The sequence below is a fragment of the Dunckerocampus dactyliophorus genome, chromosome 6, assembly GCF_027744805.1.
Source record: "Dunckerocampus dactyliophorus isolate RoL2022-P2 chromosome 6, RoL_Ddac_1.1, whole genome shotgun sequence".
NCBI lineage: Eukaryota > Metazoa > Chordata > Actinopteri > Syngnathiformes > Syngnathidae > Dunckerocampus > Dunckerocampus dactyliophorus.
Window position 1 is genome coordinate 19,954,637 of NC_072824.1, and position 18,313 is coordinate 19,972,949.

The window sequence follows — 18,313 nt, forward strand, 5'->3', positions numbered from 1 at the left end:
AGGCGTATGTGTTTCCTAATTTTGTCCCTCATCGCGTGTGCGCTCCTCTTTCAGCTCTACCTTGCTCTCTTTACTGTTTGACCTCTTTTCTCCTCTCATTCTCCCCCGGGCCCTGGCAGCTGTTATCTCAATGTTTTCCTTCAAGAGCCCCTGGAAGAGGGGGGATGGGTCATGCAGAGGAGAGAATAGGAGCAGGAGAATGAAAATTGATTATTTAGAAGAAAGTGACGGGATACCCCCGGCCTGGGAAGCCCCCCATCACATGACGTGGCTGACATTAGGCAGGGATGAGTTGACGAGCATACAGGAGGCCGTCAGCTCTTTTTTTTTTTTGAGAGGTCGTTTGTATAATGCTGCGCTGCAGAAATATTTTCTCAAGCCCCACCTATGGCCTAAAGCAAGGGAGAGACGCCTACCTGCTGCAAACGCACACACAAGCACACGCACACTGACACGCGTACATCAACACCACCACCCCTCTTACGTACACACTTCCTCTGCCTCTTCTCAAAATCTTCTTATCGATTCTTTGCAGGGTTAACAATAATGGTCTTTAAATGATCCCAATGAGCTGTGTTGCCATGGCAACTGGGATGAGTCATTCATTTTGCACAGATTGTTAGATCGTTCGAAGCGTGAGGGAGACCGCCGATAGCACCACTATGTTAGATAAACACCTTTGGTCTTTGCCTCTTTTGTGAAAGAAGAGGGAATTGGATCTGGTTGCCAAGGTGCAGCATAAATGCTCACAATTTGCTCTGTAATTGCTCCGACAGCACTCGTAGTGAGGCATCTGTGTGCCTTTGAAATAGATCGGGGTTGCCCTGACTGAATTGTCGCGTGGTGCTAGTGACAACACTCTACCATCACTGATTTGTGTACATTTAAAAAAAAACACACACACACACTAAGCAACCTGCTACCATTGTCACCTTTCTCCTAAACAAGACTAACTTGTTCCACGGTCATCCCTAGTGTTTTGAAAAACAAACATGTCTACATTTCTTTGACCACCTGCACATGTTTGCATTGGGGTTGCATGCAGCCTCCAATGACAACTAAATGAAGACAACTAATGTCACTGTCCTTTTGTTTGGTTGTGTTTACCTTTCATAAGTTGCTGCAGTGGAGCCCAGTGGACCATTGATACAGGCAGAGGCGGGGGCAGCTGAAGTCAGGGATAGGGTTTGTACAGGCCTGCACACATGTACAGTACTGTATGTGAAGCAGGATGGAGGGGGATTTCTCAGAAGGGCAACCAGATGTAAAAACCTTAAAAGGAAAGCAATGGGAGCGGATAGGGAGGGGTTTGTTTGACAAGCAGACACGTTACCCTATAAGGAGATGCAAAAACGTGTGGGAGGAGGGGCCAGGACGCCACTGAAACACTGTTGCTATGAGGCAAATGAGCTTGATTGACTTGAATGGGGATGGCACGTATGCGAGGGTCCCGTCTGGATTTTATGAAGCGTAAAGAAGAGGATCGGCGAGTGGGAGGAAAGGGAGAACAGCGGCAAAAGGGGGGGAGGAAGAGGAAGGGTGTTGTGGGGGGGTGATGTAGGATGGAATAATTAAATAAGAGGGTGTCTCCTGGCTCATCGGTATGCTGCCAACACGTTGTAAACGTTTTTTTCCAGCTGTTTGCGGCCCTGCTTGCAACACTGTGGAGCCAAAAGCCACAGTCACATTGATCACAGTTTATGAATTAATTAGTCAGGATTGGTATGGTTTATTTGTCTCAGACATGTTTAACAAGTTACATTAAGGAACATCACATGGTTGCATTAACGGTAATTAATCCCCTTTTTCCAAAAAGTCAGTTGGCCCCATCCTATAATTTGTTATTGTAGTTTTTTCAAAAGTAATGTGAAAATATTGTCTTGCCTCGTTCTTGTCAACCCAATATCGTGTATCATCTTGTCCCGTGAGCTGAGTGTATCGTGACACCAGCAGTAGGCCTTATTGCAGTATTTACACACAATGCCATGTTTTGGAGATACTCTTTGCAGTGGAGTGAAACGTGTGCAGGTGAGGCCATTACATATATACCATTACAGGTGAGGTATTTTGGAAGTCTTTACAATGGAAACGGAATAAAATACTTGATAAACAGAGCAAATTCCTGTGCCATTTTAATCTAGTTTAAATGTTATGTTATTGTTCAAAACCACGAAACAACATGTTTTGGTTTCTTCTTCATGCCGTTTAGGCAGCAAAATCATAGGGCTGGAATTACATACAGTATGTGTCAACTACATAATCGTGCAAATATGAACATCTACATCATGTGTCAAACTCAAGGCCGGAGGGCCAGATGTGGCCCATCATGTCATTTTATGTGGCCCGTGTAATTGTTTGGAAAATAGCATTAAGTCTTGACTTCTATTGTGGACCTTATCAAACAACGTGCTTAGAATGACATGCTCCGTAAAGTAATTCTGTCAGTTTTTAACTTTTCCTGTAACATTATTGGCTTTAAGTGGCCACAATATTATACACTGCTCAAAAATAAAGGGAACACTAAAATAACACATTCTAGATCTGAATGAATGAAATATTTGCATTAAATACTTTGCTCTTTAAATACTTGAATGTGCTGGTAACAAAATCACACAGAAATTATCAATGGAAATCAAATGTACTATTATTATTACTATGGTATAGTAATTATTATTACTATACCATTTTTACAAAAGGTGTCAGATAGCAATAGTTTAACTGTACACAACTAAAAATTACACCCCTTTAAAAACAACTTGTCTGTACAAAAGAACACCTTAAAGAGGCATAAAGCAGTCAAAAATCACTAAGGCTTTATAACTACAACATAGGATGCTGGAAAACGCGTAATCCGCCCATTCCATAGCTGGAAACTCTTCGGGGCTACACAACTCGTGGATGCAATGTTTTTGTGTGAATATAAAATATTGTAGCTTGGACGTTGAGAGAATGACAAAGGTGCTCTATCAACAATCACTTGAAATCAGAGATTGTAAAGTAGACATTTCAAGTAGGAATGAACAAACACGAGCACGGATATTAAAAAAAAATGCACATTTCACCCGCTTCGAAAAGTCCATCCACACAAGTGAAGTTTTAAAAAGTAGGTCCACATAAAAACCATTCACTAGCTGTCATGCATATTTTGTCCGAGCCTGAAAACACATCACCACTGGCTGGTGCGTTATATTGGTATGTTCCAATTCCGGCACAACGTGTGCGGAGAAAAAAGGTATGTAGGCTGCTTATGTATCTATTTGTCAGTGCTAATGTGACATTTTCTCGAAATCTGACCATACTAAATACTACTCTGCTTTGAGTTTTGGCCCCCTGCGCGATTGAGTTTGACACATGATTGCATGACACATGATCACAAACTTATCAATAAATACATTATTATGATCATTCTTTATTTGAACCCACATAAGTTACCAAATATGATGTTCATTCCTAGCTTGTCAAGCTGCTACTTTGGGGAAAATACACTAAGATCCGCCCCCAACAACATAAATCAACCCTTATATCATTAAGCTGAATTAGAGTGTAGGCTAATGGTCCAGCCAAGTAAAACCCTGAAAAGCCATTCTTCATGTGAAATGACCCGGTGCTGCCCTAGTTCATTCTTTGCCGTACTGTCATCTCTGCCACGCTTGTCCTCATGTAGCGCAGTGCCGACTCCTGCACACAAGCGCATTTTATAACATGCCTCCTCAGACTTACTTGCTGCTGCTAACTGACCCGAAAGTAAGTCAGCTACAGCTACCGCTCTGAGTCACTTGCGTTGCCTGGCCAGTGCATACACTTACACAACCCTTAATGCCTTGACGCCAGGGGAGCGTATGCACACACCGATATGCACCCAACATGTACACAAACAAAGCATACACAAATCTGAGTGCTGACACAGATGCCCACTCTAAAATCTATGTCTACAAGAATGCCCTCCCTCTCTTTGCTTCTGCCATCTTTGTGTCTTTATTCAGTTGTTGTGTATCACAGAGGCCACTCGCAGCCAAAAAAAGACCCATCATTTGATGGTTTTAGCACACACAAACGCGCTCTATTTTTGTAGACAGTGGGCTGTTGACTTTGTGCTTCAGGTAATAAGGGTAAGCCGCTGAAATGCTGCTGAAACAGTTGCCATCTGAAAAGGCCAGTCTTCTAAAAGGTTTTTTATGTCCGAAGAGATAACTCATAGTGATGAGGCCAAGATACTGTATGAAAACATCAAGTCCAAATTGCTGCCCTTCTGAGCTGCATCACAGGTTGTCCAAGTTTGAGTCATTGTTAGTCAAGTGAGTTGTGTTTGTGTGAGTCACCAGCACAGTCTCTCAGAGGGTGGTTTTACCAACAAATTGGACAGAATGTAGATGTGTCCTCCCTGTGTTTTGAAGTCAACAATGTTCCCTCAAAAAGTAGGTGGAAATTCCAAGTTAAATGAAGTGGTTCTTTCGAAGCAAACTTTTCCATAATTGCTATTGAAATTTTTTTCTAAAAGTGGGGAGTAACCCTGAAGGTTTGAAAAAAATTGTGCCGATGACCTGCAGTCCTTCTCTTGGCCTGCAGGGGCGTCTCTAATAATAACGAATGGACTTATTACTTTGGCAAATATTTTTCTTCATTAGCGTACTTAAATTACCACACTTGAGGACAGCATAATGTTTGTTTTGGCGCTCCCAAAGAACATACAAAAGAGTTTGACACCCAAATAAGGGTTACTTTTTGTTTATGGGGGAAAAAGAAAAACGATGGCTGCCAAAATCACTGCATCATTTGTTATTGTTTATTATTATACAGTCAAACCGAGGTGTCCAAAGTTTGGGCCGGGGGCCGTTTGCAGTTTAATTGGAACTGGGGACATTGTAGAAATAAAATCTAAAAAAATAATAATAAAGCAGCAAAAATGGGGAAAAAGAGCATATTGATACTAATAAGTTTTACCCTTAAGTATACACTCCTGATCAAAATTTTAAAGAGATAGTTCGGAAATTTTTTTTTATGAAGTTGTATGACATCCCCCTCCAACCCACCATTTGGTCCCGCGAGGCCGGTTCTGGTTTGATTTCAGTTCTGCTTGCGTTTTCATCCGCGAAGGAACGCCGCGGCCATCTTGTTTAGGTGGGTTCCACAGCGGAAGAAGACGCGAGCGTATTCATCACATGCACACAAATGGAGAGGAGACAAATACAACGCCGAGCGATTTATGAGGTCTGATTTTTTTAAATTTTATTTTTAAATTTTTTTTGAAAAGGCGTTTTTATGATGCAAATGTATTACTCTTTTGAACGCACATTGTTTTGAGAAGCCAAAGTCTTTTATTTAAATGAAGCAGCGACTAAGCAGAACTACGTTCCTCGTCCCTCGCGGGACCAAATGGGGGTCACTGTTGATATAGTCCACTGCTGATGGGGATGTCATACAACTTCATGTCAAAAAATCCGAACTATCCCGATAAGACCAGTTGAATAATTGCAAGAATTTACATTTTTTACTGTTGGATCTAAAGGAGGTTCTAAGTAGAGCTTCAAAATGCAAAAATAAGAAATGGGAGTAAGACAAAACAAGCTGGAGCATTGGTTTCCAAACTTTTTACAGTCGCGTACCCTTCTGACATTTGACCTGAAGCCATGTAACCCCTACTCCTACACACTTAAAAAACACAAACCTTTTTATCTTAATTAACTTGAAATATTGAACATAATTAATTGGTCAAGTTATTCTACAGTAATTCCGGGTCAATAATTACCATTTTGCACGGTCACATGATAAAGTTTCAAATGAGCACTGATAAAAAAATAAGTAATCTTCCTGCATATCTTTTATTTTGGTCTGATGTTGGCATCCTTCTGTTTGAATGGGTTGAATTTGAGCTTCACTTTTTTTTGTCCACTTAGGATGGCTATGCTTTAAGTCTGCATATTAATTTAATACCAAACTGAAAGGGAAAGTTTAACAATCACGATAAAGCAGTATAGTGTTCCCTCGCTCTATCGCGGTTCAGCTGAATTTTTTTGTTGTTGTTTTTTATTACATGGTATGAACACAGTTACAGGCTGAGACTGGCCCTTTTAAGAAGAATTGCATTGTGGGAAGTTGACTGTCTCTTCCCTCTTCCCTTCTTCTGTCTGCACCGCGCATTGTTTTCTGCATCCTGATTGGCTGTAGACCAAAGGTGTGGGGTTTTACACCCTTAAAACATACAGTATATAATAATTGTAAAAAAATGAAGTTGGCTACTTTGCGGATTTCACTTATTTTGCGAACATATTCAACGATAAAGCCTCATTTTTGGGGAATCCCCATTCAGTTACAGGTTTTCACTGCTCCAGCCGGCGGGGATTGGAATGCCAATATAAATGAAATCTTCAAGGTTAAACGCTCTTAATGCACAAAATAATCATCAAATGTACTTATTAGTTCATATGATGCAAACAGAGCAACGAACAACTTCATGCTCTTCTCCTTCCTGCTCCGTTGTCTTTGCCCTGTGCGGAGTTCAAGCGCACCTGTAATTGTGAGTGTTAGGCGCTAATTATTTTTCATTTTTATTTACGTACCCCCTATTACAGTGGGTTTACCTTTGGGGGTACGCGTACCCCACTTTGGGAACCTATGTTCCAAAGGAAGAAACTCATTTCGGGATGGATAACAAGGGACGTTTACAAAAATGGACATCAATTCCAGACAATAGATGCCCTCCGTGAAGCCATCTTCACCACCTGACTCAAACGATAATGGACCCTAACCAAAGAAAATTTTCCAATCGAAAATAATGCACATCCAGTTAATGCGTTCCAATGTTAATACAAAACACATTTTGTAGACAATAATTATAGTTTTACATGCACAAATGAATGGACAACTGAATATTTAACATCACTTTTACAAAGTTTTACAAAAAGGGAGGGGGAGGAGAGGATATTATGCTTGGAGGGCAGTCGCTTTTTACCTCTGCCAAGCACAGCGCGGAGGTTTGGGATTTTTGTGTGTTCTCTGTATTATTTTATGGAAAGAGATGTCAACCCTTTCAGGGCCAAAATGCGCATTTGGATGAGATGAGATGGGAAGATGTTCGTACAGCTGCAGGCTTGAAATTAGTGCACACAGCTGCTCTCTGAACATGTGAATAAAGTTGGACACACTGGTCCGTAATCTGGCGACTGTACTGATCTGGTATCTGGTGCCGAGATCCAGCAACATTTCTTGGATTTCTGAGAAGGAAAAGCACGTGTGCAGCCAAGAATTTCAAACTTACCATTCATGCTAAACATTTATTCACCTAAATTATACAATAACTGTAGCGATAACCTGATGCAATCATGCATCAACAAAATAACAGCAGATTGCACTGCGTTATGTTCTGTGCATGCACTTTGCTGGGGATGTCACTTTTCACTGTTGTTTAGCGCAAAAACGGGCTCATGTTCCATGCTGTAAATGATGCCACAGTGGTTTCACGCAGAGTCGCCATGACGACCACCCACACTGGGGTAATATAAGTGCAGTGGAAAACTGATGTCCTGGTGCCAAAAGAGACAAGCCGATAGGATATGTAATAGGAATATGATGAGTGAAATTTGCACTAAGTGACGGCTGTGTGGCAGCCATAGTGGCTTGCGGCCCCTAGGTTGACACTGAAATAAGGGACTGTGACACAGGTGTGTCACTGGGAAAGGTCAAAAGCTGGGAGACAGATGGCACACACACATACGTACACACACACACACACACACACACACACACACACACACAAGCCATCCCACACACTTTTAACACTCCCAAAGGGACAGAGATCTATTGTGCTCCTCAGATGGGCATCACTGCCGCCTGTCTCTTACACGTATGCACACACACACACACACACACACACACACACACAAAGACACACATAAAGTCAGTGTAGCCTACCAGATGTCAGGTAAGCATGGCATCTTTTTTGATGTGATGTTTGGTTTGAAAGGAAAATGTAATTTAACTTAACCAATTACTTGTTAAGTAATGTGATCTCAGTGCCAGACGTAGTTATTTTTATTATGATAATATTTAATTAGAGTGATGAATGGGGAGGATGCAGTCAGGTGCGTCCTTGGGTGGCGGGGGTGGGGATCTACTGCACCGCAAACACCAAATGTTGTCAACTCTGATTTGGAGTCTTTCGAGTGCTTGCTGTTGAAAGTTTGTGAATTGTTACTGTGGAGAAGATTGTGAAACAGTCGACTTTGCATGTGTGTTTGTGCCCCCCATCCTAAATCTGTAAATATGGGGGTAATATTTTTTTTAATTCTTAAATGTCACCCAAGTGTAATAAGAAGTTAGCCATTGTAAAACGTTACAGCATCAAAACCTTATATAACAGCAGGTCTGGCATTTATCCGCCTGTGCCTTTTACACAGAGCCCAGAACTTTCGAACAGCGACATGAAAGCCCACGTTCGGAAAATTACATGCGAGAAGATGACAGCAGTCAGTGTCTGGTTTGACAGATAATCAATTAGTCCGACAGTGACGATTGCTGTTAACACAACAGGGTGATAGAAGTGTTAAACTTGATACCCCGGCATTGTGGAATACCCTTACATGCCTCTATTTTGACTTTGATACCACAATAAAAAAAATAGTTACAGTGCTGTCAACAGTATATTACGATATCATCTTGTTGATAGTTAAAAATAGATCCACAAGACACTGTGGTTTATCTCTTTCTCAGCTGCATATCGGACACAGGCCATACTTTTTCAGTTGTCACTTTCTATGCCCCCTCCTCCACTGTGTCTACCTCCTGTGACCATTTAGGGTAACCATCCCTGCAGCCATGGCCTCGGAGTGTGTGTGTTTATTACAGCCTGCTTTGTGTCCTTGTGGGTGCCTGCATTGTTTTGTTGCGTCTCCTACGCACATGGTAACTTCCACCAAGTATATTCCGGACTAATCACAGAGCACTTGGGAAGACTTCCATGCTAACAGTTGGTGGGTTTGCATGAGGTGTGTGGGTGTTTGCGTGTCAAAGGTGGTTAGTATGCAAGGAGACGTTGGCGAGTGTGTGTTTGTGTATGTGTGTGCTGGCATGGTACATGTGGTTGTACAACACTGAGCATGGGGGCATGTGACCCTCAATAATAGATGTGTGCACTGAATATTTGATGGGTGGGGGGTTTGTGGGGGTAGACTATTATTGCACATTTTTCCATGCACACATATGGGGGAACACAAATGACTGTAACTAAAGCTCATGGGAAAATGCGGTCAGGTGATGCTTCAGGTCAATACCTAACTGTGGACTGTCACCAACTAAGCTGCCCTTCCTTCCAACAGGGCTCTCAGGATAGTACTTCTGGTCAGGAGGGGCTTGTACCTCCACCCTTCTCCACCTTCCCTCCACCACCGCCGCCACCCCCACAAAATGGCCTTGCGCTGGATTACGCCGGCAGCCTGTATGCAGCAGGTGCGGTCCAGGGTCCCGTGGAAGCCGGCGGAGCAGCCAACAGTGTCGCCAACGTTTCCAACAGTCTCACTGGTCAAGTGAGTGCCAGCCTTCTTTTACACAACCTAAACAGTGTTTCCCACAGGTCTGCACATACTGTAATAGGTGGTGGTGGGTTGAAGGGGCGAAGAAATGTATGGATCACTCTGCCATGTTGTCTTTAAAACCATCAGTCTGTACCGTGTACAGTGTGCAAGTAAATAAATTGTTAGTGTTGAAGACAAGAGTACTGGCATCACATTATCAATCTCCACATACCATAAACATTTGACACTTGGGTGGCTCTGAGCAATCAGTGAATTGATGATTATATTACATGACATCAATAATAATACTGTATTATTTACTTATTATTTACTGTATATTGACCTGAATATTAGACAGGAAAATGTATCAGAGATGTGCCGGAAGAAAGTGTCTCAAAAGTGGCTAGCAAGTTAGCAAACAGAGGAGTAGTTATAATGCAAATTTTAAGATAATGGTAAAGCAGAGTCATCCAACTACTGTCAAGCAGCCAAGAAATATGATTTATGAAATATGATTTTACTGATATTAAATGCATTGATTTGCTTTGACTTTATATTTTCCAAAGATGAATCTTGAAAAAGAGGGTTATCTTACATGTACAGACCTGCTAACATTTATAGTATGCATTTTTCATACGCTGCATGCATTTTGACCCTTGAATACGCTTAGCGTGACGTGCACATCCGGAAAAATCCTCGAGCTGCGGCAACGTGAACCGTAAAGGTTGTGTTTGGTCAGCTCATAGAACATTATCTTCTGTGTGAATATGACTTGTTCAGAGGGCAGAGAGCCCACCAAGGCCAACGCCTTCCCCTCTGATTTTGGAACAACATTTGCCCTAAAAACGACGTGTGAACGATTAGTTAGCTCCAACTTCAATAACACTCACCTTTGCTCTTTATCACACTTGCTACAAAAGCATAGCCGATGAGAGTTGTTGCTCACAGAGCTGACATCGCGTCACAGGGTTGTCCAAAGCATGGCCCTGGGGCCATGGCTCGTTTGTTATACCTAATAATATACCTATAATAATAGCCTCTTGTGCACATTTTAGAAATCCAATTAAACAAAAAAAATGCAGCAAAAAAGGCCTAATGTTATGAGAAACACTTTAAATTTTGATAATTTTAACTAACACAAAGCTTTGTCTTTAAATATTTATCACAGTTTTTTAGTCTTTCTACAAAATTAAAAGAATCACATGTTTTGATTTAGTTTAGAAGTTAGTGGGGTGCTCATAAAATGTTTTCAAGGTCTGCAGTGTATTCAGGGTTGTCTTATATTTGTGGCGATATGATAATAATAGAGTGCTTTTTTGACATGTGTGTGTACCTCATCTCTGCTTTTCATCGTCCTGCATTTTTTATGCCTGTTGTGGATGCGCAGCAACATTAGTGCTTGATTTTCAGCAGCCACACAAGAACGCTGTCAACTCTCATGATAGCACATGATTTGTTTTATATGTAAATGATACGGATCATTCCATGCTAATATTAATTACATTTTTCTGATTAGGCATGTTACCAATAATTTTCTAAATGGCATAAACATGTCACTCACATTCATTCAATCATACATGGATGAGTGTGTCGTCGTGTCCATTTTACAACATAGCATTTATTTTTTTGTCTGTCTGTTCTTTCCTCTCTCATCCCTGCACCCCAGCAGTCAGATGGCTCCTCTCAGATTGATGGCCAGTCGGGCTCAGGAGGAGGAGGTGGCGGCAATGGGAGCATCGGCGATGATTCAGACGCCAAGGGGACACCCAAACGCCTCCACGTGTCCAACATTCCCTTCCGCTTCCGAGATCCTGACCTGCGTCAGATGTTTGGGGTAAGCAGACTGAATTATTCAAACGCACCCCCCATCCCCACCCCTCGCATTTCCGCCATGCATCGCCACATGACGAATCACTTTGGTCTGAGAGCCCATCTGCTGACGTCTGTATCCAAACTACCCTTCTTATGTGTCGCTACAAATAATACCCTCTTGTGCAGTGTGGCATTTCAAATGTTCAAGTGTGAACTCTGGAAGCCTTGTTGTGTGTTGTAAAATGTGGCCAAGTGCACACATGTAGAAAACATACTGCAAGGAGTGACTCCCAGCTGGCTCAGTGCCAGCTCGTCCTTGTTTTTGAACAGCTCTGACACCTTGTGGCAAAACACAGTACATCATCTTCTGTAATGCTCATGTTCTGCTGTTTCTTTCTTCTGTTGCTACAGCAATTTGGCAAAATCCTCGACGTCGAGATCATTTTCAACGAGAGGGGTTCCAAGGTAGGACGGCAGGGAGGATCAATGTGCATTTTAAAATGACACAAAGAAAAGCCCAGATTAGGAACCTTCCTCCCCCCTCCCTTTCCCCTCCCCCTCTCTTGCAGGGCTTCGGTTTTGTAACATTCGAGACAAGTGCAGATGCAGAGAGGGCCAGAGAGAAGCTTCATGGTACTCTGGTGGAAGGACGTAAGATTGAGGTATCTCAGCCCCTACACGTCCTTGTTTTTCATTGAAAGGTGCCCATTTTTCTCCTTTTGTTCTCCCTCCATGTCCAATAAGAATGAGGCATTTGGCTTTTTTTCCGGATGGCTGTTATGTGCTCGATTCTAAACAGTCTCGCTTCACTCTAGCATGGTGCATCGGTGCACACGTCGGCGTGGACGGCTTTTCCTGTTGTTTCTTGTTGTTGGATGTCATGCTCTGTCCATTCAAAGCTGTGTGGTTTGCAAAGCATGCTAGGAGGAGTGGCAGGCATGGCCGGGGAAGACACGGTGGCTGACGATATCCGCTTCTCTCACAAGCATGGATGATCTTTTGTGTTTTTTTTGTGTGTTTTTTTTACCCCCTGCACCATTTTGCATCTTTAATCATGATTAGTGGGCATTATTGCGTTTTGGTCGAGCAAAGGGGCCAGTTATTAGCCTTTTGTGGAAACAAAGTGCTTGTCAGTGTTCTTAGGAGTTTTAATGTATGCTGCATGGATGGGTCATGTAATCAGATGGTGTGTATCACAAAGAGTTAAGAGACGTGTGTGTGCGTGCGTGTGTGTGTGTGTGTGTGTGTGTGCATGACAAGGCCTTCTTAAAGAGTCAGTGTTTGGGAATGAAACTGTCCAAAGAAGTGTGGTGTCATTGCTGATGCTTCAAAAAAAAATGTTTTTTTTGGTTAAAAGATTGTAGTGTGACACCAGCTTGCATCCAGCACCCCTGACAAAGACATCTCATGAATTAGTTTTATTGGTAGCATGAGCTCAAATTTAAGTGGCAAATGGCCTTGAAGATCAAATACATCACACTCACCATTTGCTCAATTGTTTTTTTTCTTGCTAGCAAAGCTCCTCTGCATGGTTGTGATCGTCCAGCAATATTTCTGTCTGATCATACCCTCTTTTTCCCTGTCCACCCCCCGGTCGTTCTCCATCTATCCCCACTCTTCTTCACCATGCCAGTCTGTCATTTGTCTGTGTCCCCCTCAATGCACTCCATAAACTGTATCTCTGTACGTTTTCTGTCCTGTCACATAATCCACACCTCACAGCGCAGAGCAGAATAAAGTTTTGATTTGAAATTACTCCTAGTAGTTAGCGTTTAAGTTTGTTTTCATGTGTTTCTTGTACTGTCCTTGTTGTGGTGTTAGTGGCTAGATTGGCTTTGGTCCATGTAGGCGACACATGCTTACACGTGACACCACTTCCTCTTGAACGCTGCAAGGTTATTCATTATCTTTGTTTTCTTGTTTTTGTTTTTATTTGGCTCATCATTTCTTTCTTACACATATTTTCTCTATTTCCCTGATGATTTTTGTATGTTGTTGTTGTCAGTCTCCACGGTAACTGCTCGCGTGTCCTCGCGCTGTTTCCCTGGCAACGGTAAGTTGTGTACATGGCATCATCTTTTGAATAAAACCCCTCACCCCATCTACCCCAAATTGAAACAAAAAAATGCACCCAAATGATGGCCCTGTGGGAGCTTGCTTGATTGACTGATTGACAGATGCTGATTGGCGAATTCTGTGATTGTTTGGGGAGGTGGTGAATGAAAGGATTTGGAGATTAGCAATTGACCGCATGGCATAATGAAAGCCACTTGTATAACTGAATGTACTGCATCAACTATGACCTATAGCACTTATGCATTCATTCCAATCACCTCTCTAACTGCATTGACCTCCAGAGCTGTGTATCCTGCATGGTTTACTCTCTCTTTCTATTTTGGCATCTGTATGACATCATGGTTCTATGTCATCTCTCTGTGTTGTGTTACAGCCAGTAGCTGCATTTTGGCACCTTAGTGGGACAGCATGCTAAAGCATGAGTGCTGTGTAAGCCGTGTTGGAGAGGATAGTGTTACTGTATTTAATGTGTAGTAGGTGACAATCACTTTTTGTGCATCTGCTTTCTACTCTGCAGACAGTTGTATACACATGAAAGGTGTGGATGAAAAGTGGGTGCAAGTGCTTAAATTCAATCCATGCTCCCTGCTCTAATATGTGCACTCCTATTTAAGTAAAGAGCCAGAAATAGACTGATTCGTTGCAAAAAAGAGAGGTGTCTTTGTATGATTTTTTTTTTTGACCGTTTGGTTCTGGATTGTGTGCATTGGTGGTCATGTGCTTTGAGGTCTATCGGTGTGCGACACTGACCTGAGATGCCTGGCAGTGTTTCACAACCACAGTTTGATATTTCATTTATTTGAGGAATGACATTTGCATCCCCTTCCAATCTTCTTTTTTCTCCTCATTCTCCATGTGAGCTGTCCTTTGTTGTTGCTCATGCACATTATAGCTCCTGGTGTGTGTGTGTGTGTGTGTGTGTGCGTGTGTATGTGTGTGTTGTTTGGGTGTGTGTATGTATGTGTGTGTTGTTCATGAGAAGATTTGCATACTGGGATGGCTCGTTCACTCTCCCCTCATGTTTGTGTTCTGTGTCTTTTCATGTGGACTGGCTCCTCCTCTTCCTCTTCCTGCATCCCTTCATATTTCTGTCTTTTGTCAGTCCCCCTCCCTTCTTGTTTCTTCTGTACGATGTGGGAGGGCTGCCAACCTTATTTTTATTTTGATCGCTCTCTCGTTGCCTCCGATGCTTGCTGATTGGCTCGTTGTGCTCACCTCCGCTGCAGTAAGCCGCTCTTGATTGGCTGTGTGTAATTTGTGTATTTGGTTGTTTTTTCTTTTGCATCGTCTTGAACAGATGACTTTGCTGCTTAATTCACCTTCTTTTTCCCTCCTTTTTTTCCAAAGGTATAGCCATGCAATAATCTCGGATTTCCTTTTGAATGCCCTTTTTTGTTCTGAATTATTTGTTTTGTGTGCCTTTTGGTTGTTGTCTGCGTGCAAAACTGCCTGACTATTCACAGGGATCGTTGTTTTCCTTCAAAAGAAGCGCATGCATCAAATACCATCGCTGCTCATCAACAAAATTAACCAATGTCAAGGGATAATGGCACCTCAGGATACAGAAGTTCCTCATTTCTTTGAATTCAGTTATCATCAAACTAAATAGTATATAGATGTTGTGAATGTGTTAACAATGACTAAATACTGCGTTTTCTCCTCTAATGTTTAGGTCAACAATGCCACAGCCAGAGTGATGACCAATAAGAAGATGACAACCCCGTACTCCAATGGAGAAGGCCTCGCAGCGCTACCATACGGTATTACTTTTAACTCTCCGATACAATCCCTGAGTTACCTTCACAGTGCCGTGCAAAAGTCGTTTTTATTTTTTTATTTGGAATTCTAGGGGTGTCACAGGATGTGTGTGAAAAAATTAAAACATGAGGATATTTCTCGTTTAGTAAAAAGCTATCTCACAAGAGGGCAGCCAGAAGCCAATCAGACTGTGAACTATGGCTTTGCTACTATACACGTACACGTATACACATAATATGAAAGCGCAAGCAAAATTGTAACCGCACATTAAGTGGTCTACACACACTATACACCATGCAGTTCAACCTACCTCGGTGTTCCCAGCGTCACTTGCCATTCGCCGGGTGCTTTCTTTTGTTGGATCTGTGGTGGTGTTGTCTACAAGCAGAAGCTGTAGTAATGCTACATTTGATCAAACTTACTTAAATTTGATAAAATGTCAAGTCATATGCAGCTCAAAACACGACCGCTGTATATGACTTCTATCAAAATGTGATACTACCATATATTTCAGGCTACTTTGGACTTATCCACTTCTTCCCGATTCAGTACTCCAAACATTGTGGGAACTGTCATTTTTTAGTGTGACCATAATAATCTACTGTACTGCAATCTGCAGTCTATTTTACATGTGTTTTTAATAACTACACATCAACATACAACTGCCATCAATATTTTAACTTGTAATTTTTAGTTTTTGTTTCAATTTGTGGATAAATGTTAAGACATCATGCTTAGGTCATGCATGCAACGTTATAAAACATTTAAAAATGTACCTGCATTGGTTTGTTACTCCAGTTAAATAAAAAAAAGTCTGTTTGTCCACTCCTATAGTTTGTCATTGTAGTATTCTTAAAAGTAATGTTAAAATATCGTCTTGTCTCGTTCTTGTGAACCAAATATCGTGTATTGTCTCATATTGTGATTGAATTCTCTTATTCGCACCTACCATTTTGACGTCATAAAATAGAAAGCAGGACAGACACAATTAGAAGCATTGCACAAAAAATAAAAAAAAAAGATTTCCACCAAACTTTGTTGACGGGTGATACATGAGCTAAGGAAGAATGAGGATTTGGATAAAGATGCAAATATACCAATTTATTATTACAGTCTGAGTCACTATGGCATGAAAGGAACGTTGTGCCTCCATGACATCATCCACGTAACCTGCCACCTACTAACACTGAAATAGCATAACATCTAATGGTGGCCTAAGACAGTGCGGTATATCAAGGTTTCAAAGATCAGATCTCTGCATGCTTTTTTCTAGTCCATTTTCTACTTCAAGATTATTTTCTCTTAGTCAGAAGTCATAAGAAGCATGTGTTTTTTTTTTAGAATGTCAAATCCAAGGGCCATTTTGATATTTTAGCAATTGTAGTTTACTAGTAATTATTTTCATTTCCAGTCAGTGAGTTTTCTGCGCACTATACCATTTATCATGTACATATACACATTGTCATGTACACTAAGCCCCCAACTAACGAACACAATTGGTTCCAGACAACTGTTCTTATGTTGAATTGTTCTTAAGTAGGGGAAAAGGTAATATTACCAATGATATACTGTAGGTACTACATGTACGTGTATACATATACAGTATATGTGTATGTATGTAAATATGAGTTTGGATGCAGTAGTAATATTAAACGAGGATAATTAATGGAAAAAAACAATAATAAAAGTGATATAATAATACGTAATGATAAATGTTATTTACCTTTGAAGAGGAGTGGCCGAGCATACGTCGTTGTGGAGGAGTGGGAGGAGGAGATATTGAAAAAAAGGACAAGTTGTCGTCGCCGTTAGACTCTTCTAAAAGAAGTGGTGTTCTGTGGGTGGTGTAGAACTAAGCAGCATAAACTTTAATCACACGCTCTGTCCGGGTTGTACAATTTAGCTTTCCATTTAGCTTTACACTGTATCTCCCCAGCGTCTAACTCTTCCTCTGTTGGTCTCATTAGCTCTAAGGCTGCATTAGCAGTGTCACAGTGCCCTCTACTGGTCAAGCATGTACAGTAGCAGTATAAATACTGATTGAGCGACTGACTACAAGGCAAAATAAAATAAAATATAGACCAGTCGGCTTGTGTTCGTATCCGCGAGTGTTCGCTAGTCGGGTGTTTTTAAGTTGGGGACTTAGTGTATTTGGATTTCTGACTTAATGCTGATTAACCTCTGACTAACCTATCTCCGTACACAACAAAAACACAAAAGTGTTTTGGCTTGAGTCTTATCATGGACGACTAGTGACATGATCGAATGCCCCCAACTTTGACGTCAGAGTAAAATTTCTTTCTTTTTACAGTTGTCCCTCGTTTATAGCTGTTAATTGGTTTTAGACCTGACTGTGATAAATGAATTTCCGTGATATAGGATTCAATGTTAATAAATGGAATATTTTCATAGCTAGAGGCTAGAAAACCAGTTTATGACTTGCTAAATACTTTTTTTTAACATGATTAGAGTCCTGTAGACATGAAATAACATAAGTATAGTTGACTTTACACTCGTATTCTTTGTTTACAACACATTGCACAAATCTTATGCTGCAGGGACTTGAGATGGCCGCTAGCTAGCAAGCTAAGTAGTTAGCCTCGAAGTTATCTCTTCTAATCTTAAAAAGCCAAAAACCTACCACTTCAACATGGAATGGGAGTAGAACTTTTTTCACTCTATCATGTCGGACATGCCATGGCTGACTTCATGCAGTGTTAAGGTAATGTAATGTAAGGTAATATCTCAATGTTTTGTGTCATTACTGCCGCCTAGTGACCAGATTACTACATATCACTTGTATTTGTATTTTTTGACTAATAATAGACCATAGTCTACCACCAAACAGCGATCATTAATTAATTAATAAATGACAAAACGCGATATAGAGATGGAGCGATAAATGAACCACGATATTGCGAGGGATGACTGTATATTATTTTTCAAATAAAATAAATGCACTTATTTCCACAATTGTTTTGCATTTACATTAAATTTGATGTAGTTATTTACTATTACTATTATTTAAATTTTTATTTACATTTTTTGCTTTGGAAGTTTTCTGCGGCCTCTTTCAGCCCCCTGAATGGATTGGTACCGGGCATTTGCCTAGTGGATGGGGACCCCTGTTTTTGATACCGTAACTTAAACATGTGAACTTG

At 41.2% G+C, this 18,313-nt stretch overlaps 1 protein-coding gene across 6 annotated transcripts in view; it reads left to right on the forward strand.

Moving 5' to 3' along the window:
• LOC129182231 (RNA binding protein fox-1 homolog 2-like) overlaps positions 1-18,313 on the forward strand; it is a 48,034-nt gene that overhangs the window by 18,426 nt on the left and 11,295 nt on the right. For 4 of the 6 annotated variants that reach the window (XR_008570597.1, XR_008570599.1, XM_054778063.1 and 1 more), the window contains 5 exons: positions 9,312-9,518; positions 11,173-11,340; positions 11,730-11,783; positions 11,888-11,980; positions 15,067-15,154. Coding sequence is in view for 3 of the 6 variants with exons in the window: in XM_054778063.1 (XP_054634038.1) it covers positions 9,312-9,518; positions 11,173-11,340; positions 11,730-11,783; positions 11,888-11,980; positions 15,067-15,154 (610 nt within the window). In the remaining 3 variants the exon portion in view is untranslated. The remainder of the gene's footprint in view (positions 1-9,311; positions 9,519-11,172; positions 11,341-11,729; positions 11,784-11,887; positions 11,981-15,066; positions 15,155-18,313) is intronic. The other 2 variants (XR_008570598.1, XM_054778062.1) reach the window with 1 other exon arrangement.